Below are 20828 nucleotides of genomic sequence, written 5' to 3' on the forward strand. Positions count from 1 at the left end.
CTCGCTGCACTGATCTGAATCTTGATGTTTTTAATAATTGAGCCTCTAAAAACGTAATATTATAAATGTCGTTATTTTTCATAATAAATTGTGCTGTGTGAAATACTGAATTCTGACTGTTAGCATGTTGTATTTCATTACAAATATTATGTGGGCTTCTTTCCTTCGTTGTAATCTGACCAAATGTTGTTTAAAAATCAAATAATGGTTTTCAATAACCTCACGGGTTGTTTTTTGGATTACATTTTGCAGAGTCAAACGTTTCCACTTCCGATACCCCTCACCACGTGTCTGTCTGTAGCATAAACTTCTCTCGTGTCTGTCGCTGACAACCATGACAGACGGCAGGGGGCGGGGCTTCGCGGCAGTGCAGTACGTGCAGCAGAGGCTCATGGCTGTGGTGGACTGTACAACTAGTACACGCAGCCATTGACTGTACGGAACGTCTCTGGACCTTCGGGCTACACTGGAGAACCACTAACTGTGTGGACTGGGAGGAGCCTGTGGGGGACTCCTCGTGCAAATCACCTGCTCCAGTAAACAACGCACATTTAAGAGAGACGGAGCGACCCAGTCTGTGACAGTCCGTCTGTGAGCTTCTGGTGATTCTGGGTGGTGCATTTCATCTCATCAGGAGGAGGTTTGTTGTTTCCTATTTGATTTGTGATTGTTGCATCAGATCAGTGCATTTTGCCTCTAAAACCATGTTATGGTGTGTATTGCTGTAATTTACAGCATCATCACTACCACTGCTACTACTTCTACTGCTGCAGCGTGTTGTACAATGTTGAGGAACATTGTGATTCGTTCCTCTCCAGTGGGACAGATTGGGGCTTGCATTTGGTGAATAACATTATGTAATCCGTTAGCATGTTTTTGCATGATCACGTGCATTGCATTGTAACACAAAGATGATGATAATCCTGTCTGCATGTTTTCTGTGTATGCTTGGTTCATGTGTTTTGATGGTCATGCAGCCTGCAGCAAAGTCACCATGTTTTATTTGCAGCTGAAGTCTTCATGCTGCAGCTTAACATCCACCAATGTCCATCTTTTCTTGTATGGAAAGTTGATCAAGCATATTATTACTAGTAACAGCTGCACAATATATGCAGCTGTTAGTAGTAATAATAATTAATAATGCATAGGATTTCTTATGGCACTTTTTCATAGACACTCAAAGCACTTTACATTAATGTGCATTATTCTTTTACTCCACACACGGTGGTGGTAAGCTAGTATTGTAGCCACAGCTGCCCTGGGGCAGAGAAAATTAAAGAAGCAACAATAATAAATGAAAACAGCACTAATAATAATAATAAACTCAATAACAAGGTGCAAAGGAATAATAAAGTAAAGTATATATACATGTATAAACAGATTTTTATTTTAGGACAGTGGCACAGCAGCTGTCAGATACTCAGATTTAGGGATGTCCCGATACAACTTTTTCACTTCCGATACAATGCCGATATTGCAGCCTTGAGCGTTGGCCGATACCGATATCGATTCATCTCACGATTCATTTTTCAGTTTGATTTGATTCGATTATCGATTATCTCTCCATAAATTGACTAACAGCAAATTATACATGATGATTTACTCATCTGTGCCCATTTTAAAAAAACTACTTCAACTGACCAAAGTGCTGCACAGTTTTTTTGTATTATTATAATTAACTATCAATTATTTATTATTATTACTGACAGCTGTGAATTTATCAGATGCTATTATTCAAAGTGGCATACAGAAAGAATATATAAACAGTTGCCACTACTAACACGCACTCACGCGCTGTAATGACCGCCTTCTGAGGACTGCCGTGGTCACGTAAGGTCAGAGAGTTCAGTTCAGTTCTTCCTGATTTGTACTGAGTGCGTGGATGAAGTTTTATGTTACTTTTCTGTCACCGCCTCGTCTGAAATGACATATAAGTAGTGTTTGAGCTTCCTCTGCGTACAATAAACGTGCAGTGTGACAATGAGTTGTTTTAAGTCCTTTTTACAACGTTATCGACCCGCCGAGACCTCCAGAGTGCGCTCACAGTACACTCAGTGTTTTACTGAGTATTATGCCTGTCACAGATTTTCTTATTATGGGGACTATGTCCTTAGCAATATGGTAGGCTACTGCCTTGGTAATCTCATCCCACTTTTCGCTTTTTCTTTCATAAGGCACAACATGAGTCATTGAAGCTTTCACCATAGTTTGTTGCGATGGAGTAGGCTGCAAAGGTCTCAGGTTCTTGTTTGCAGCACATAGTGGCTTTTCTAAATAGTGGAAGAGGTTCATCGTGCTTGAACTTTTTGTTGTTACCTGCTTTCGGCATCTGACTACGAACCGGCACGCTTATTTTGCAACATATTCGTCGTCTCAGCTCTACCTGAAAGGCGCTTTTAAATAAAATCAAATATTATTATTAGTAATAGGAGCAGAGGTCAACTATGGTTGATATCGCTGACATAAATTTTATACTCAAACAACGTTCTATATCCTTGTCCATATGTTGTCTGCTTACGTTTGCCTCCTGTTCAGATAAACGCTCGTCGCACACACGATGGAGGACGAGTTGATGATGTTTGACATGGAGGAGGTGGGCAGCGCCCAGAGACCCCCCGCTCAGAGGAATACGCACAAACTGCGGGCCTCCTCCCTCAGCGACACCAACGCCAGCGAAGAGGACGACGAGGAAAGCTTCATTTCCCCCATTTTGAGCGACTTGGCCAAAGACACCTGTCTCTACTTAAAAAACCTGGTGCATTCAAAGCAGTCGCCGAACTCTCTCCCCAGGGCGCACTATATCCACAGGGTGAGCTTTTGTTCATTGACAAGTTGGTGTAAAAGATTGCCCATGTTTACATGAGAGCTTTAATTCAGAATAAAACTTAAATCCTCTTGAAACTGACCATGTAAACACCTAATTCCAAATAAAAATGGCCATTCTGGATTAAATTTAAATCCTGCACATGCTCGACCTGCTCAGCTGACCAAAGTGTAATATTGTCGAGCTGCTGCTTCAAAACTACAATCAAAATAAAAATGAAAACATTTCTCATTTTGTGGTCTTCTATGTTTTAGCCGAAAAGAAAAGGTTTATAGACACGAATACGTCACGTTCGACCTAGGGCTGGGCGATATGGACCAAAACTCATATCTCGATATTTTTATATGAATCTCTATTATTTTGACTCAACATCTTACCATGAAGTCAATTCAGGGTTAAATTTGCTGATGCGAAATGCTACACAGGCACATTTATTAACAAACAGCTGAAAAATATGTTCGACGTTAGGCTTTTTCTCCTTTGAGGGACAGCACGTGTGAGTGAGTTCTGTAGTGTGGCTTGTTGAGGGGAAAGTCTGGGATAGGACACACTCAAAAATCCATCTAACTGTGACTAACTTTTCAGGCTCTTTTGACAAGTAGCAAAAGCAGTGACTCCTAAAACAAGCATTTTGATATCAAATACTCAAAAATATATATGTCGATCTAGGCGATATTGTCATTTTCCTTATTGCCAAAATAGAAAACTCGATATATCTTGAATCTCGATATATTGCCCAGCTCTAGTTCGACCCCTGTCCAATCAGAAGTCTTCCCAACCCCAAGGCCTAAAGAGGAATTTCAATAAAGGTGAATAAATGTGTTTCTATGTAAACCTCAAAACGGAGTTAGAATACTTTAATTCTGAATAATTAATTCCGAATGAAAAAACATTATGTAATCGTGGCCATTGTAGCTCAAAATAAAAAGCATCCTGTTTTTGGTGCCCAGTGTGAGCTTAGTCTTAGTAAAAAGAGCTGTTTGCCTTATAAGGAGGTCTGATCTGGGCCTGAGAGTCTGGCTTTATCAGTGTGTGTGTGTGTGTGTGTGTGTACATGTGTGCTGCACAATGTATTGTTTCAAGTGTAGAGTCATGAGTAGCAGATGGAGTTTTTCACCTCGTGATTCTAAGTAAACACATCAGAGCAGAGCTGAGACTATTAATGAGCCACTTGTTCGGACGAGTCAGTATTAATTTTAACAGCAGATTTATTTGATTTAGTCTTTTGACTAAAATGCAACCTAGTTTTAGTCATCAGAATTAACCTAATACGTGATGGTATTAATGTTTGTAAACACACACAGTCTTATGTAGTTTGAAAAAAAGAAAAAGTCCTTATTTCGTCCAATTGAGAAACATTATAGTTATCAATAAATATAGATATATTTTGGTTTGCATGTATTTTTATTTTATTTTATTTTTTAAATCAGCCATAGTCTCGTTATTTTCATCTAAAAAAATTTAGTTGACGAAAAATTTTTGTCGACAAAATTAACTCTGTAATTAACGCCCAAATAGAAGTCATAAGTGATGCTTTATACATATTTAAAAACTTGGGACTGAGAGATGTAATTTCATAGTATATCTGTACTATCTGTCCCCAATAAAAATTTAAATTACAAAAAAAAAAAAAAAAAAAACAAGGCATAAGGACACATCAAAGCGATCAGCAGATGCCTTTGAGCTTTGAGGAAGTCTGACAGTTAGCAGGAGATCAAAGTCAATTTCCTGGAAAAAAAAGTAGTAGTAAATAAATGAAACTTTATAATGTCATAAAATTAACACTGTGACTCGTGGCCTTTTGGGTGTTTGTGTTTCTGCACAGCATCAGAGAAAGTGTTGTTGTTGTTGTGTAAAGTTGCCTGTTTTGATGCGAAGCCATGCCCTTATGTCACCCTTATGTCACCCTTATGTCACCCTTCTGTGCATAGAACCAAAATGAAACCGATGCTGATGCTCGATCATACAAAGTTTTATCTGAGAGTGCACGGGTATGTTTCAGATCTAATTGTATGCTTCCTCCTCCTCTTCCTCTTCCTCACCAATGGTCAAACATTCCTTTTCTTTTCCACCATCCTGCTCATCAGTGCTTAAACGTATGTGCTGCATCTCTCCTCCTTACTGTCACGCACTCTTATTCATGAATGACCACGTTCGTCCATGCACTACTACTGTACATGCAAGCGTTTAGCATCAGAAAAAAACAAACTTCCTTACTTTTCTGTCATAAAATAAAGAGTTGGAGGTCAACACTAATTTTAGTAACTGTAAACATTAACTTTTACAGGCAATGCATCCAAAAACCAGCGGACTGCATGTGTTCAGTTTAACCGTGATGTGATGCACGTCCTCTCCCTGATACTGACTCCTCCCCCCCATGTAAATCCTTCACTCTAAATTTAAACAAGTCTTAAGGACTCTGACCCGTGCTTTACATAGTCGGCTGACGTGCTGTAGGGATCCACCTGGGATTGTGTTTCTCACTGGCATTTAAATCTCTGCATTTGTCTCGATAGATATTGAGGAAAACAAACCAACGTGAAGCTAAAAAAAACACAGAAAAAACAATTTGTTTGCACGAGCCACCAACTAATCAAATAATTTACCTAGTACCATTCTAAACTGCATAGTGTATTAAAAGCGCTTTAATAAAATATCAATTTGTATATTTTGGTGAAGATCTGTGATATTCAGATGTAAAATATTGGAAAACTAAATCTTACTTGATGAAAACACGCTACTGTAGTTTCCATTTTATTCAATTTTTAGTGATTTCATGTTGGAATTTGTGCCTTTTTTTAAGTAAATGTGTGTTTTTATGATATTTTGTTGTCGTTTTGTCATTAGTCCATTCTTTTTGAGTTTTTGTGTTTTTTCACGTCATTGTGTGTATTTTTCATGTTGTTTTCTGTGAGTCATGTTAATGCTTGTTTTCTGTGTATGAAGTAATTTTGTGTATCATTTTTTTCCTTTTTTGTGCACTCAGTCTTTTTGTGTATTTTTTTTTTGTCGTTTTGTTTATTTGTGGAGTCAAGTGTATTTTCCTTGTCATTTTGTGTGTTCTTGTTGTCCTTGGTGTATTGTTTTTTTGTTTTTTCATTCTAAAAGTCATTTTGTGTGTTTGCGAAGTCATCTTGTGTATTTTCTGTATGTTTGTTGTCATTTTGTGTTTTCCCTGTCTTATTTGTGTGTTTTTTGCCATTTTTTGTGTTAATAAGTAATTAAGTAAGTAATTTTATGTTCTTTTGTTGTCCTTTTGTATGGTTTTTGGACTTGTATTGTGTTTTTTTTTTCTGTCATTTTGTGAATTTATGGAGTCACTTTCCGTATACGTAGCCTGTGGCCCTCCAGCTGCCATCAAAGTTAGATTTTGTCATTTGTAAAGAAGAAAAAAAAGGAAAAAAGAATGCATTAAATCTTAATTTCTGAAGTTCAACTAACCTAAGTGTTCACTTTAAATATAAAGAAACTATAAATCAGGATATATTCCGTCGGATGATCTACATAATAAAGATAATCAGCTTTAAAAGACATGAATCGTCATTAATTCACTTTTCCCTTTACCTTTTCTTTCCCTTCCAGGCTTTTTTTTTAACTTATTTTAACTCTTCTTCTTCCATCACAACAGACACAGTTGGGTGTAACATTTGCTTTGTTTTGAAACAGGCTGCATGGATTCGTGCGATTGAAAAGGCCAAAGCAATGCCCGACCCCTGGGCAGAGTTTCACATGGAGGATATTTTGACTGAACCATGCGTTCGTTACAGGTACGAATCCCACAAAGCATCCTGTGCCTTGCTAAATAACAACATGAGGTTTTTATTATTTTCATATATTAATGTGAAAAACTAAAGACAATCTATGTATTGATTATTCATGAAGTAGAACTTCCTCTCTGTTTACACTTATCACCATAGTATGTTAATAATAAGTCTTGACAAAATAAAGGTGTGCGACTATGCGCACGAATTAGCTTCTTTACACATTCAGCGAAGCCAAACAACAAGTAGTTCATTAACAGTCATGAGAGTAACGTCCACTGCTCTGTTAAAGTTTCCATGGAGTGGGTGAAAAAAGTTAAAGAGAGTTTACCCTGAAAAGGAAACATTTCATTAAGAGTTTTTCCAGTTTTTTTTTAGTTCTTTCCATTTCCAGAGATGGCAAAATATTTTTTAAAAAAAGATATAAAAGCTGCCGTTCATACATTTCATTCATAAATCTTGAGATTTTATCTGTAGAATTGTTAAATGTTTTATTCTGTGATAAATCATTCAATACACTGCTCAGTCACTACATGCATCACAGGTAACAGGCTCTAATAATCTTAATTTCGCAGGTATTCATGTTAATTTAATAGGTTAACTAAACATGATTCTTTTACAGCTGAAAAAAATAACTATAATAAAATAATTTATTATTAATTATGTGAAGAAAAAAAAAAGATCCCAAGTCTGAGTGGAGTTTTTATTAAAACATATTCAGGATGCTTTACCAAAAATAAAAAAATAGGTCCTGACACACTGTGTGTCGCCTCGTATCTCGGTCAGTTGTCCTCACATTGTTGACAAACATGAACCACGGCCAACCTTTGGCACCATTCAGGGTGGTTAATTATCTCCCGTTTGGGTGTCCCACACACACACACAGAGAAAAAACACAACAGCCTGGTTTAGTACTTGCCTACCAGGGGGAGGAGCGACTATCCTGGCCTAGGATTCGCCATTGGGTTCTCTTTTCACATGCTAATTTTATCCAGAGTATAACTTCACTCCTCTATGCCCCTCGTGGCAGGAACTTTGATGGCATGATGATTATGGTATGCCTTGTTCCCAGATGGCTTCAGTGGGAGGTTGTGTTTTTAAAATGCAGGAGAGCAGCCAGCGTGGGTTGGACGACGGAGCTCAGCGTTTGTTGGCGCTCAGGTTTCAGCAGTGAAAACTTGCAGCTGCTCTGAACCTATTCATTAACCACACACGCACACACACACACACACACACTGACGCACACACACACACGCACACACACACTGATGCACACACAGACAAGCACAGAGTCAGAGAGTTCTTCATTTTTGTGATCCATACACATAAAAGTTCTTTCTGTTGCTCTTGGCGACAAAACATAAATACACCCACCGTTATATAACAGTATAAACTCTATCAGTGTCACCACCGTGCAGTTTAATATTAGATAATAATAGATTAAACATTTTCTTTTACCTTGGGATGTGTTTTTGTTGTCGTTTTGTGTTTTTTGGAGTCATTTAGTGTTTTTTGTTTTTTTATTTTATGTGTTTTTGTTGTTGTTTTGTGTGCGTGTTTTTTAACTATTTTGTATACATTTTTTGTCATTTATATGTTTGGTCATTTAATGCATCGATTCTCAACTGGTGGGTCGGGACCCAAAAGTGGGTTGCGGACTTGTACTGGGTGTGTCGCGGACAGCTGGTCAAAAATGAATAAATACTTAATGTCTCATGTTGGGTTGGACTTGTCTTTTATTTTGAAAGAAGCTTTTCTTTTGACAGGCCTGTTGTGAAATGCTTGTTACACAAGCAGATATATAGATTTATGTTTAAAAAAAATATTATATGGATTAATAGGATTAAATTTGGTTGGTTGAATTCTTAAAAAAAAAAAAAAAAAAGTGTGTCGTGATTTAATGACGGTGTCAAAATTGGGTCGCAGAGTGAGACCAGTTGAGAACCACTGATTTAATGTATTCCTTTCATTTAGTGTTTTTTTTTTTTTTTTTCGTCATTTAGTGTATTTTTTCTTTCATTTTGTGTATATTTGCTGTTGTATTGTGTGTGTGTTTTTTTTAACCATTTTGGAATCAAATTGTGTGTATTCTCTTTTTTTTTTTTTTGCATTTTGTGTATTTTGGGAGTTTGTTTGTGTGTGTTTTTAGGATTACATCAAAAGTTCCCAATGGATTTTGACAAAATTTTAACCAAAGAATGACCTTACACGATGGAAGATTCCATTACATTTTGGAGGGGATAGGAATCCATTTACTGATTTTGGATCGGTTTCAAAAAATAGCAAAATCCTTATTTCACATCATTGGCCAAATAAAATAAAAAAATAAGTCATATCTTGGTTTGTAATTGACTGATCTTTATGAAATTTGACTCAGCTATGTTGAGTTAAGTTCTCGGTTACCTCACCAACTTTCATCCAGATCAGATTTAGATTGCACATTTTTTTTTAAAATGGGGTTCTCATACATTTTACCTACTGTGTGGTTTATTAATGGGGATAGACTTTTCTTTCAAGCCTTTAAAGTATAAAAAAGATCAAAAACAAAAAATACCGACATACGTTTCTGTGATACTTGCGGTAACTTCTGCTTGATAAAATTCATTTTTCAGACTTTGTTCACGTTTAGGCTAACATCCATCTCCACCTCCTCAGGTACAGTGCCATCACTCGGGATTGGGTTCAAGACCAGATTCACATCAAGATGGCTTCACAGGTACTTTATTTATTTACATGTCACATCACATGCACTCTCACACAGGCTCAGCACTTCTTTCCCTATCTGATTTCCTCCTTTTACAACTTTCTCACAGCCGTTTGGGAAAGGAGCCATGAGGGAGTGCTTTAGAACGTGAGTTTAAACATCTCTACATTCATTCGTCTGCTGTCATCCACTGCTTATGACCTTCAAGTCCTCTTAACTGACGCTGTAAACAATAACCAGTGATATTTATCATATAGATGACAGAATGTGCTGCAGTTTTTTTGCTCTGTTTATGTTTAAAAACCCTGAGATATGTGACGAAGACGCTGCTTTAGGTTTAACCACAGCAGAATAAGAGAGAAGAAGATGAAGGTTTTATTAGAAATGTCTGTATTTTCTATAAAACATTCACTTTGTCTCCTTTCAGGAAGAAGCTTTCAAATTTCTCCCACAGCAGTAACTGGAAGGCGGCCTCCAACTATGTGGCCAAGCGTTACATGGAGACGGTGAATCGAGACGTTTACTTTGAGGACGTCCGGCTGCAGATGGAGGCCAAGCTCTGGGGCGAGGAGTACAACCGGCACAGGCCTCCGAAACAGGTAAGCTCCGCCCACATGCTCAAAAGCAACATTAGACCCACAACGTTTTAGTATTATTTAGTTTGTACTTTTCTAATTAGCCATTTGTTTAACCAATCTGAGATGATGATGATTATTATAGAGCAGGTTACACTGGAAAACGTATTTGAAGATTCAAAATCTGAAGAATAAAGCCTTTTCGCTTCTTTGACACAATATTTAACACATGCAACATGTGAAACACAAAGTGAAACGCACAAAATGACTCCAAGAAAATTACAGCAAAATACACAAGAGGACAACATAAAACGTGAAAAAAGATGAACAAAAAATCCACAAAATTATAACAAATATGCACGCAGTGATAACAAAAATCCACAAAATTATAACAAATATGCACACAGCGATAACAAAAATCCACAAAATGACTACAATGTGCACATAATAACAGAAAATATAAAGAAAAATGAATACAGACACACAAAATGAAAGAAACAGTACACAGAATGACTCCGAAAACACATACAAATACAACAAAAACACACAATAATAACAGAAAAATACACAATATACCAACAAAAATACACAAACCACAACACAAATTCACAAAATGAATCCATAAAATAACAGAAAAATACACAAAACAACTATTAACTCTGAGTTGATGGTTAATAATTATTCTATGATAATGTGCCCCTCGGATCTCATTTTTGTGATTATAGTCATCTCTGCTCTACATGTAAAACCTTCAGGTGGACATCATGCAGATGTGCGTGGTGGAGATGATTAACAGGCCGGGCCAACCTCTTTTCCATCTGGAGCATTACATCGAGGGCAAATACCTCAAGTACAACTCCAACTCTGGCTTTGTGAGGGACGACAACCTCCGCCTCACTCCACAGGTGCCGACTCGTCACTTCTTCAGCTGATGTAAACCCCCTGTCCTCAGTGAGACTCTGACATAAACTTCCTCTTTCAGGCCTTCAGTCACTTCACCTTCGAGCGCTCGGGTCACCAGCTCATCGTGGTGGACATTCAGGGCGTAGGAGATCTCTACACTGACCCTCAGATCCACACAGATGTGGGGACGGACTTTGGAGACGGGAATCTTGGTACGCATCCCAGCTCTGACGACGTGAAGCTTTAGAACGACATTAAAAGTGTGTGGACGATCACAACATTCTATTCACTAACAAATCAAGGACAATTAAAGGACTTTCAGACCCTTAAAAACATTTTCTCTCTGAAAGAGCAAGACTTTTAGTTACATAGTTACAAAAATGTCAAACTAAGTATCCTTTAGACCTGGAGGATCCAATATTCAAAGAGGTGCTGAGGGCTTATACAGGTGACTAATAATGTTATTGTTTCAAGACTGTACAAAAGTTTTCAATAAAAAAAAATGTTAAATATAAATAGGAAAAAGAAGCAAACCAAGAAGAAATTTTGGTGTGATTTATGCAAAATAATAGGTAGATAATCACTTAAATATATATAAAATGGAAAAAAATACATATTCACTTCATTTACAAATGGATACATTTGCAAGGATGTGGACAAATTTAATCTCCTTTATGGATAAAATGAAAAATATTGGGAATAGGACTGACTAGATGCATAGGTTGTCCCTGTCATTAAAACAGTGAGTCTGCCTGTTATGTTGGAAGGGCAACACCTTAAAACTATCAGAATGCCTCCCTAGAAAAGTGTAGAACTCTGTATAATTTTTATTTTATTCTATTTTTATTGTTTTGTTTTTTTATTTCTTATTTTGGTTTTTATACATGCCTGTTTTGGAAAAAAATATTTAAAAAAAAAAGGGAGTATTGAGCTCTTGCTGTATTGAAAAAGGACCAATCTTGTTATGACTATTTTACGACCAAGATGTACAGCAACTAATACCGACGTGAAATGTATGTATGTACTGTAATACTAAAAAGTCTGTGGACGACTGGTAAACAGTAAACACGTGTGTTTTAGGTGTGAGAGGCATGGCTCTCTTCTTCCACTCCCACCTTTGTAACAAGATCTGTAAAAGCATGGGCCTCACGCCGTTCGACACGTCCACCGCGGAGAAGTCGCAGCTCGACTCCACCAACAAACTGCTGGTAATTTAACGTCCTTCCCTTTCACACGTCTGACTTCACAAGTCTGATATTTTGTTTTATTTTCAGAAGTCGGCCAAAACGGTGCTGAGAGGCTGTGAGGAGCAGTGTGGCTCGCCTCGCGTTCGCACGATGTCGACGGGCCGAGCTCCGCCTTTACGGTGCCGCCTGTCGGAAACTTCACTGTGGGATGAAAGCTCCAGCGACGCCGAATCGATCCCGTGCTCTCCGCTCACCTTGGGCGGATTAATGGGGAAGTCACCTTTAGGTAGATCCATCAACGCGTCTGCAGCTGTGTTTCTATTACAGATTTTCACAAAATAAATGAGATATTTCTAAATGTTGACAGAGTAGGGCTGCACGATTTTGACTGAAAACTTCATTGAGATTTTTCGGACCAACATTGTGATTGTGAATCTATTTGCAATTTTTATATTTGATACATTTAAATGCATAAACTGCTAAAATGATGAGTGAAGGAAGTCTTGTTAGTTGTAGACAATCAAACAACATATTGTTGCTCAAATTGCCCCACATTAGAACAAAACACATTAATCTACTTATCTAAATAATTTGGTTTGACATGGACAGCGCCCTCTTCTGGAGGAATCACAGAGCGTCTGTCTAAACACTTCAGGATCTGCTTTATGGAAACTCAGACCTTTTATCTGTTCCGGCTGAACCAGAGATCGCAAGGCTCCACCATTCTGATTGGCCAACACTCAAATGCTAGATACGGAAGAAAAAAACCTCAGCCTCTTGAGGTTACGTTATTGCAGTCGTCAAAACCTCGATTGCGATTCGATATCGATAAACCTTGCAGCACTGTGACATAGTATAATTGTGCTTCGAACGCGTTTCCATTTAAGGTTGTTTTGGAGCCTCATAACTCCCAAGAAATCTGATCCCGCGAGACTTCGCTACAGGAAGACTGACGCCCCAAACCTCCTTATAACTCTGCATTCTTCTTCTCTAATGTGGCACTAATAATTTTAAGTATAAGACGAAGAAATGTCTCGATCTCTCCTTCTGTCCACACGTACCGCGCCATGTTTTCTCTGAGAAGTGGTCAGGTATTATATCATGTATATTCTTTTTATTTGTAATATTCCTTGAGCGGCTGTAACGCAAGTAATTTCACCCTGGGATAAATAAAGTACTTCTGATTCCGTTGAGATCAGGTACGTGACGTTCTGTGATGTGTAGTTGCGGAAAAAGTGTTTCCATTGCGCTTTTGCGATAAATTTAAATCTGAAATAACCTCCTCATAAAAGCCTTAAAAACCTTTTAGTGATATTTGAGTGTTTTTTTGAGATTCACGTGTTTCCATTACCAGTTTTTATTGCTCTATTTTGTTTTTGTGCATATCCAAGGGTAATGGAAACGCAGCCTGTGATTGGCAGAGGCTTCACAGGCTGTTTAAATAAGTGCTGCTTTCTGTGCTGTGTCTGACAGGCGTGTCCTTCACTGGGATGTACGAGCACGAAAGGCTTCACAACGCAGGAGAACACCAGGTGGAAACTTCACTGTCAAATACAAAGAATTAGTCGTTTGCTACAGACTGCGTAGGAGTAGGGAAAGTAGTGACTTTTGAAAGTTTTTTTTTTTTTTTTTGTTTTTTTTTTTAGCTTTTAAAACAAACAAAGCTGTTGCCCAAAGCTATATATATTCCACCAGTAACAAGTATTCACCGTACCAGCACAGCTCTGAATTAAACAATGTCTTCTTTCTACAGGAATCTGAGAGTGGAGGAGACAGCGGTTACCCCAGCGAGAAGAGAAGCGACGGCGATCCAAATGATCACATAGACGGGGTAGGTTTATCTGTTTATGCTTTTTGTGGTTTAAAGATTGGAAAACAATTGTAATCTTTTGAAATTGAGCTTAAAAACATAGATTCAACTTGCCTTAAGGTGAAATACTACAGTGATGGTTCAAGTTATTTATACCTACGTGTGATTTCCTTTAACCAATGCTGTGAACCAGTAAATTCTTACTATAAATGTGTTGTTCTGAAGTCAGTTTTGATCTACTGTGTTTATTATTCATGTTGTGTCATCACTTAGGCCCATCATCGCTACCAAAGACATTACTCTGAATCGGATGAGGACAGTATCCGACGGGTAAATAACAACAATAGGCGCTTTTCTCGCCTCGTCATCGTCCCTGTGAACTATTAACACTCGTGATGTTTGATTTCTTCCTCATTTCCTCTCGTAACAATCGATCTCTTTAAATCACCTTTCCTCCTCCCCTCATCAGAGGAAGATGAAACCTCCTCCAGGAGTCTCTGACAACCTCTATTCATGCACACCTGACAATGAATGGGTGATTATTTTTGCATGGAAGTGTGTTCCATTGCAGCTATTTGCCTCTTTAGCTCAGGGGTTCTCAACCTTCGGGTCAGGACACTGGGAGAGGGTCTTCAAGAAATTAAGAATATTTTTTGAACAATTTGAGTCAATTTTTGCTTGTTTTTACCCTTTTTCTGCAACTACACAAAACTTGCCATATTTTAACCTATTTCTATCACTTTTTCTTGTCATATTTTTGCTCCTTTTAATGCATTTTTTCGTTACATTAACACATACTTCCATTCCTGCCATTTCTTCATAAAATGTCAAAGCTTTTTCTGCACATTTTTTCTACTTTCAAGACATTTCCGGCACTTATAAACCCTTTCCACCACTTTTCTCACTTAATGTTGCATTTTTTGACCCATTATTGTCACTCTTAACTGATTTTCACCACATTTCATGCTTATTTTTTGCCAATTTAACCACATTCACTATTTGTCATGCCCATTATTTGTCAGTTTAAACTATATATTCCTACTTTTTCAATAGCATTACCCCCTTCTGCCTTTTTTAAGCCAATATTGACACTTTGAACCCTTTTTACCACTTTTTCTGTCTGTTTTTGGCTACTCTAATTTGGCCAAAAACCACAACATTTGGTTAAATTTAGGTAAAGGTTGAGAATTACTGCTTTTGCTGATCATGTATCCAGAATTTTGCATATATTACACAGGCTGCTGCTTCCTGTGCATCTGCTTCAGCTTATAGTGATAAACAATGTTTGAATATAGTAATGGAAATAAAATAAGAAATTTGGAAGTGAACACCATCTACCTCCATCCGTCCACAATCATCCTGTTCTTGAATGAATGAATGAATGGGTGCTCCCCTGAAAGAGCTTAGTAAGACGTTTGCTGTTAAATGTTGATGCTACATTCATCTTCACTCTTTGTGTTTGATTACTTTTTGTGTCTCAGATGACGGAGGAGAAGTGGACCTTCTACCATTCGACTCGAGCTCACGTCCACCGATCTTCCTGCGTGGCTACGGAGGTGGAGCGACTCGAATCACTCCTGCAGAAGAAAATTGGGCAATCAGTCCTTGGGAAGGTAAAGCAATAATTAGTGATGTTAAATTAGTTCAGACATGGACAGCTTTTCTCACAGCAGGGGCCACAAACATATGATTGTCTGCATTTAAAAGAATGACTGGTTTTTGTGTTTTTGTTGTGGTTTTTAAGTATATTATTTTGACATTTTTTATGTTCTCCTATTTTTCTAAGTGTTTTTGTTATTGTTTTTTTATTCTTCTGTCATTTTATATAATTTTTTTGGGATTTTGTGTGTTCTTGATGTGGTTTTTCTGTATTCTCAGAGTCTTGTTAAGTATACTTATTGTCATTTTGTGTGTTTTTGTTGTACTTTTATGTGTTTTTTGTTGTCATCTTGTGTATTCCCGGAACCTTTTTAAGTATATTTATTGTCATTTTGTGTGTTCTGTCTTTTTTGAGTATTTGATGTTGTCCTTACAGGTATTTTTGAACAAAATTAGACCTATAGCTGCATTATTTTATTGGTGATACACTAAGAGCTTGTTTTTTCTATTCAGTCTTATTTCTTCGCCCCCAGGTCCACTTAGCAATGGTGAGATATCATGAGGCGGGAAGATTCTGTGAGAAGGATGAGCAGTGGGATCAGGACTCGGCCATGTTCCACCTGGAGCGAGCGGCCCAGTGTGGAGAGCTGGAGGCCATCATTGCTTTAGGGCAGTGCTACATGCAACTACCTCATCACATACTGTCCGACGTGGTGCTGGAGGTCTCATGTACCATTTATTCTCACTTGTTTTTCTTCTTCACACTAGGTTAGTCCGTGCTTCATGACATCTTTATATCGTTGACAGGATAACGCAGGAAACCGAATGAAAGGGTTTAAGTACCTGCTGCAGGCCGCTGAGGCAGGTGACAGGTCGTCCATGATTACAGTGGCCAGAGCCTTTGATACTGGGATCAACCTGTCAGCAGACAGGTGAGTGAGGACTGGATCAAAACCTTATGCTGAGATTATGCAGAACCCCGACACATGTCTTGTCTGCGTGATTCGTGACACTCGCAACGAAGCGCAAACTAACCGGTGAAGGTTCGTAACAATGCGTAAAATTTGTAGCATTTATGGAGTTTTTGACATGTCAAAAAATCTTCCACAAATGCTACGAATATGACAATATTCATAACAGTATGTAGCAGCGCGTGAAACATAAAGAAGCGGAAAAAAAGCATCCAAGAACAGAGCCTTGAGGAACCCCACGTCATCGATAACCTGTCAGATTAAAAGCTTCCAAAGCTAACACACAATTTCTACAAGACTTCTTCTTATTCCAGCCCAAGTTTGCAATCTGCTCTACACAATGTTATGAAAAAAAATGTAGCATTTGCATCCGATAGGACGAGAAAAAACACTTTTCTTGAGTCATTGTTTAACCTTATGTTGGATTGAATTCCTGTCTGAATATAATCTCTGTACAAGTTGACTTCTCTCTTGTGGTTTACAATCACTTCCTTAATGCATGCCAAGACGTCCACTTCAGGTTCCATGTCTTTATACTCATCCCAACATATGTTTAATGGACATTATTGTGTCAGATAATCTGTTGTGCACTTGTAGAATTCAGTTCTGCCTTTTCTACTGTTTTCCATAAATAATATACTATTCTACGCTCAAAGTTAGGGATGTAACGATTAATTGTAAGGCAGTTAAAAATTGATTCATAGGTATCACGATTGACATCGATACTTTGAAAATTGAATCGCAGTACTTTTTTTAAACAGCAGAGGGCACTATATATTTATCCCTTCTCTTGTCCAGCAGTGTACGCAGCAGGTGGAATCTGCTACTACTTTCTTTCTGGCCGCCTTCTACTCTTAAACATGTTCATAAATGATTCCTTACCCCTTTAGCACCAAAAGAATATCTGTAATATTACGTTTATATCTGTAAAAGTCACGTTTTTCTATTAGCTCTGTCTGCTAGCGCATAGCATCTCTTCTTCACTGCAAGAATTTCTGCATCCCAACCGACCACTGGGTTACCAGTGCACAAAAGAACTATTATGCAGTTTTGCATTGTTTACTATAGAACCAGAATTTAAAGGAATAGGCTTCTTCTTCATTTGTATTATTCCTTTTTTTATTTCATTCAAGATTTATTTTTAGTTAAATTGCATTGTTTGGAATAGTTTATCAAATGAAAATAATACAGTATTTTCCCCAAAAAAGTAAAGGAATATTTTTCAGTCATCATTTCACTACAGTCCTATTTTGTAAAATAAATCGTGAGAGAATCGCATCGTGAACCCAGTATTGTGAATCGAATCGTATTGGGAGTTGAGTGAATTGTTATATTCCTACTCAAAGTACAATCTTCCGGAAAATTTTACTTGTGTCACCAATAGTGAATCCTAAATGTGTAGTTTGAAATCTATTGCCCCCTAGTGGTTACAATGCTTGCCTTGTACTTTTTGAGAAAAATATTGAGATATGAATTTTGGTCCATATCGCCCAGCCATAATTAATATTATTATTGTTATTATTATGGTTGTTATTGTTGTTTTACTGTGAAACTGGCCTCTTTTAGCTTTGTAGAAGAATTTCCAATGACCGGATCGCGATCACATCTGTTATGACCAACAATGTCACAAAGGATTACTTTCTAAACTCCAAATTCTACGACCAAAATTAATTTTCTACCAAAAAAGCAGCTAATATTAGACTGTCTATTTTTACATAAATTTAAATTGTTCCCGTTCTCTACCTTGCTGACACAAACAGATACAGCCTCCAGATGGGTTCAACCATGTTTAAACTGGAACCTAAAGCTGTCAGAAACAGTAAAAGTTTCCTCACTGCTGGTAAATTCAATAGTTTGTCATCTTTCTTCCTTTGTCTCCATAGGAAGCAGAACTGGGAGGAGGCCGTCCACTGGTACGACAGTGTGCTTAACATGACGGACTATGACGAGGGTGGGGAGTTCGACGGAACGCTGGACGAACCTCGCTACCTGCTGCTGGCCAGAGAGGCCGAGATGTTCCAAGAAGGAGGCCATCACCTGAGCGCAGACCCACAGAGAGCAGGTTGGACCACCTGTTAGTCAGAGGTGTAAAGAGTACCGATATAGCCTACTCAAGTAGAAGTAGTGTTACTTGATTGAAATTGTTCTCAAGTACAAGTAAGCCATACATACAATACTCAAGTACAAGTTAAAGGTAGCTCAATTAAATAGTACTCAAAGTAAAAGTTGCTAGTTAACTAGGAACTTAATTTATTTTCCACAAAGGTATCTGTGTAAAATAAAATGTTTGTCAAAACGTACAATTCTTTTTAAAAAAATAAAATAACATCAATGAATTCAATAAAAAAAAGAATGTTTGGCCCTAAGTATACAGTAGCTACAGTACATATATGAACTCTAAAACTAAGAAAATAACCAACATTCAATGCTTTTTTTTGTGACGTGCATTATGTTTATTTTGATTGGTTAGCTATGATGTGATTTGCTTGTTGTCTGGTCATTTCATTTTTTGTAGTTTCACAATGTCCGTTGATCATTTTAAAACCAAAAAAATTATAATTTACTCAGTAGCAGTTGGGTGTAGAAATGTAACAAATTGCTTTACGTCTTTTAAAATGCACTTAAGTACAACTAAAATGACTGACTCAGAAATATACTCAAAAAAGTAAAGGTACCCATAATAGCAACTCAATTACAGTAACGTGAGTTCGTGTAATCCATTACTTTCACCTCTGCCGTTAAAGAACTATGGTGGGCACTGCTGTCCACCATTGTAACGTGGTGTTCTGCCTCCATGCGTGCAGGAGACCTGTTTACAGAGGCAGCAGAAGCTGCCATGGAGGCCATGAAAGGACGCCTGGCGAACCAGTACTACATGAAAGCTGAGGAGGCCTGGGCCATGATGGAGGAATAATCCTGGAGATTTATTACGAGCCAAGAGTCCACGATAGTTGTGATGCGACTGAAAGCCCACGCTGTACTTTACATATTCTGCCAATGGCTTGAATGGTGATGTTTACATATTTTTTATTGAGAGAATTAATTTCCTGATGACGGTTTTTTTGAGTGGGTGTGTACATGTGACTGATTTATAGAGGTGTATCGTGTTTGTCTCCAGGTTTAGCATACTTAACTTTTCTTAACAGTGTCTTGGACTGAATTCCTATTTGGCGTGCATAACGGAAAATTTGTGTATTGCAAGTCATTTTAATATTTTAATAGCTATTCTGCCTATTGCTTTGAGATATTTGCACCTTGTCAAAATGTACATTGCATATCTATAATGTCCTTCTGCTAAGGTGAAATCCCTTCACTTTTTTATGCCATTCAAATCTATGAAGTATGTCATTACATTATTCTGACAGAATGACTGTAGTAATCTCCAGTGTTCATTTTGACAAGACAGAATTAAATTGCAAATATCTGCAACCAATATCCAGGATAGTTTTTAAATGTTAAAAAGAAAAAAATGAAACTTACAATAAAGTTTGAAGTGCTTTTTTGGTTGTTCCTTTTGTGGCAATAACAGATCATTTTAGATTTAAGTGTAATTTGATGCACAGCAGGGGTCTACAGTGCTCATTGATCAACAGTACCCATTGAAAAGATTAAATTAGGGTTATATCAACAGCTTAATTGTCTAAATGGGAGAAAATTGATGCTACACCTGAAAATCTAGAGTGCACACTAGAAATAGTCCAGTCTCAGCATGGTCTGAGAAACGCATTCTTCCACAGGAAGTGATGAAGTTTTTAAACAGGAAGTCAGTCACAGTAACTGATGAACAACATGTATCCTGCTAGAAATTCAAGTTACAAAGCAGTTATCCCTTTCTCATTCCCAGTTTAAAATCATACATGTAGAAAATTATCATTTTTCAATAGTTTTTTTCTTATTTACATTACATCATACAAAATACAGTATGAATCCTCTCACATACCACATTTCACCATACACATTATATCCTGCAGGATAGGAAGACTTATATTAATCACACAAGCATTATTACAAATACAATTACCAAACACATATAAATACATATGTTATTCACGCATATCTGTTGTGTCTTTATTATTCAATCAAAAGAAAAATCACTTCAATCAAAAATAAATGTTTTCAATCAAAGAAAAAAAGTGTTCAAATGCAAAAAAATAAATGTTTGAGACCCAATTAATTGCATTTCAACACTTTTTGAAGTAAACTTTTTTGATTGAAGTTTTTTTTTTTTTGATTGAAGTAATTTTTATTTTGATTGAAAAGCTTTTTATTATTATTTAATAATAAAGACACATATTATGAAGGAGGATATTTTCACCACCAAAATTATCCCTAGTATTATGTGTTGAATCATTATCGGTAGCGTGGCCGAGCGGTCTAAGGCGCTGGATTAAGGCTCCAGTCTCTTCGGGGGCGTGGGTTCGAATCCCACCGCTGCCAGTAACCTTTTTGTTGATGATTTGCACTTTATTATTGAGAAGTATTTTTTACATTAAC

At 37.4% G+C, this 20828-nt stretch overlaps 1 protein-coding gene and 1 non-coding gene across 5 annotated transcripts; both read left to right on the top strand.

Annotated features, from left to right (window-relative positions):
* The first annotated feature begins 356 nt into the window (after nt 1-356).
* eef2k (eukaryotic elongation factor 2 kinase) lies at nt 357-19834 on the top strand. 4 transcript variants are annotated; one of them, XM_028476761.1, is made up of 21 exons: nt 357-640; nt 736-843; nt 2536-2809; nt 4756-4815; nt 6491-6591; nt 9241-9301; nt 9399-9436; nt 9717-9888; nt 10620-10769; nt 10847-10979; nt 11848-11975; nt 12042-12240; nt 13428-13486; nt 13708-13785; nt 14038-14094; nt 14234-14299; nt 15246-15377; nt 15897-16085; nt 16171-16295; nt 18218-18396; nt 19139-19834. In XM_028476761.1, the coding sequence occupies exons 3-21, from the start codon at nt 2558-2560 to the stop codon at nt 19246-19248; spliced, it is 2289 nt and encodes a 762-aa protein (XP_028332562.1). In that variant the 5' UTR covers nt 357-640; nt 736-843; nt 2536-2557; the 3' UTR covers nt 19249-19834. The 4 variants fall into 4 exon arrangements, with proteins under 4 accessions (XP_028332562.1, XP_028332561.1, XP_028332565.1 ...); XM_028476760.1 differs by lacking the exon at nt 736-843; XM_028476764.1 differs by lacking the exons at nt 736-843; nt 14234-14299.
* An 855-nt stretch (nt 19835-20689) lies between these two features.
* trnal-aag (transfer RNA leucine (anticodon AAG)) lies at nt 20690-20771 on the top strand. The gene has a single exon. It is a non-coding gene; the product is annotated as a tRNA-Leu (tRNA).
* The last annotated feature ends 57 nt before the right edge of the window (nt 20772-20828 follow it).

The sequence above is a fragment of the Gouania willdenowi genome, chromosome 19, assembly GCF_900634775.1.
Source record: "Gouania willdenowi chromosome 19, fGouWil2.1, whole genome shotgun sequence".
Lineage (NCBI taxonomy): Eukaryota > Metazoa > Chordata > Actinopteri > Blenniiformes > Gobiesocidae > Gouania > Gouania willdenowi.

Excerpts from the sequence above, each read along its gene's own strand:
- eef2k (XM_028476761.1), top strand. The coding sequence starts at position 2,558 with ATGGAGGACGAGTTGATGATGTTTGACATGGAGGAGGTGGGCAGCGCC. Across the intron at positions 9,889-10,619 it reads GGCACAGGCCTCCGAAACAG|GTGGACATCATGCAGATGTG; the intron begins GTAAGCTCCGCC and ends TAAAACCTTCAG. Across the intron at positions 16,086-16,170 it reads TGTCCGACGTGGTGCTGGAG|GATAACGCAGGAAACCGAAT; the intron begins GTCTCATGTACC and ends TATCGTTGACAG.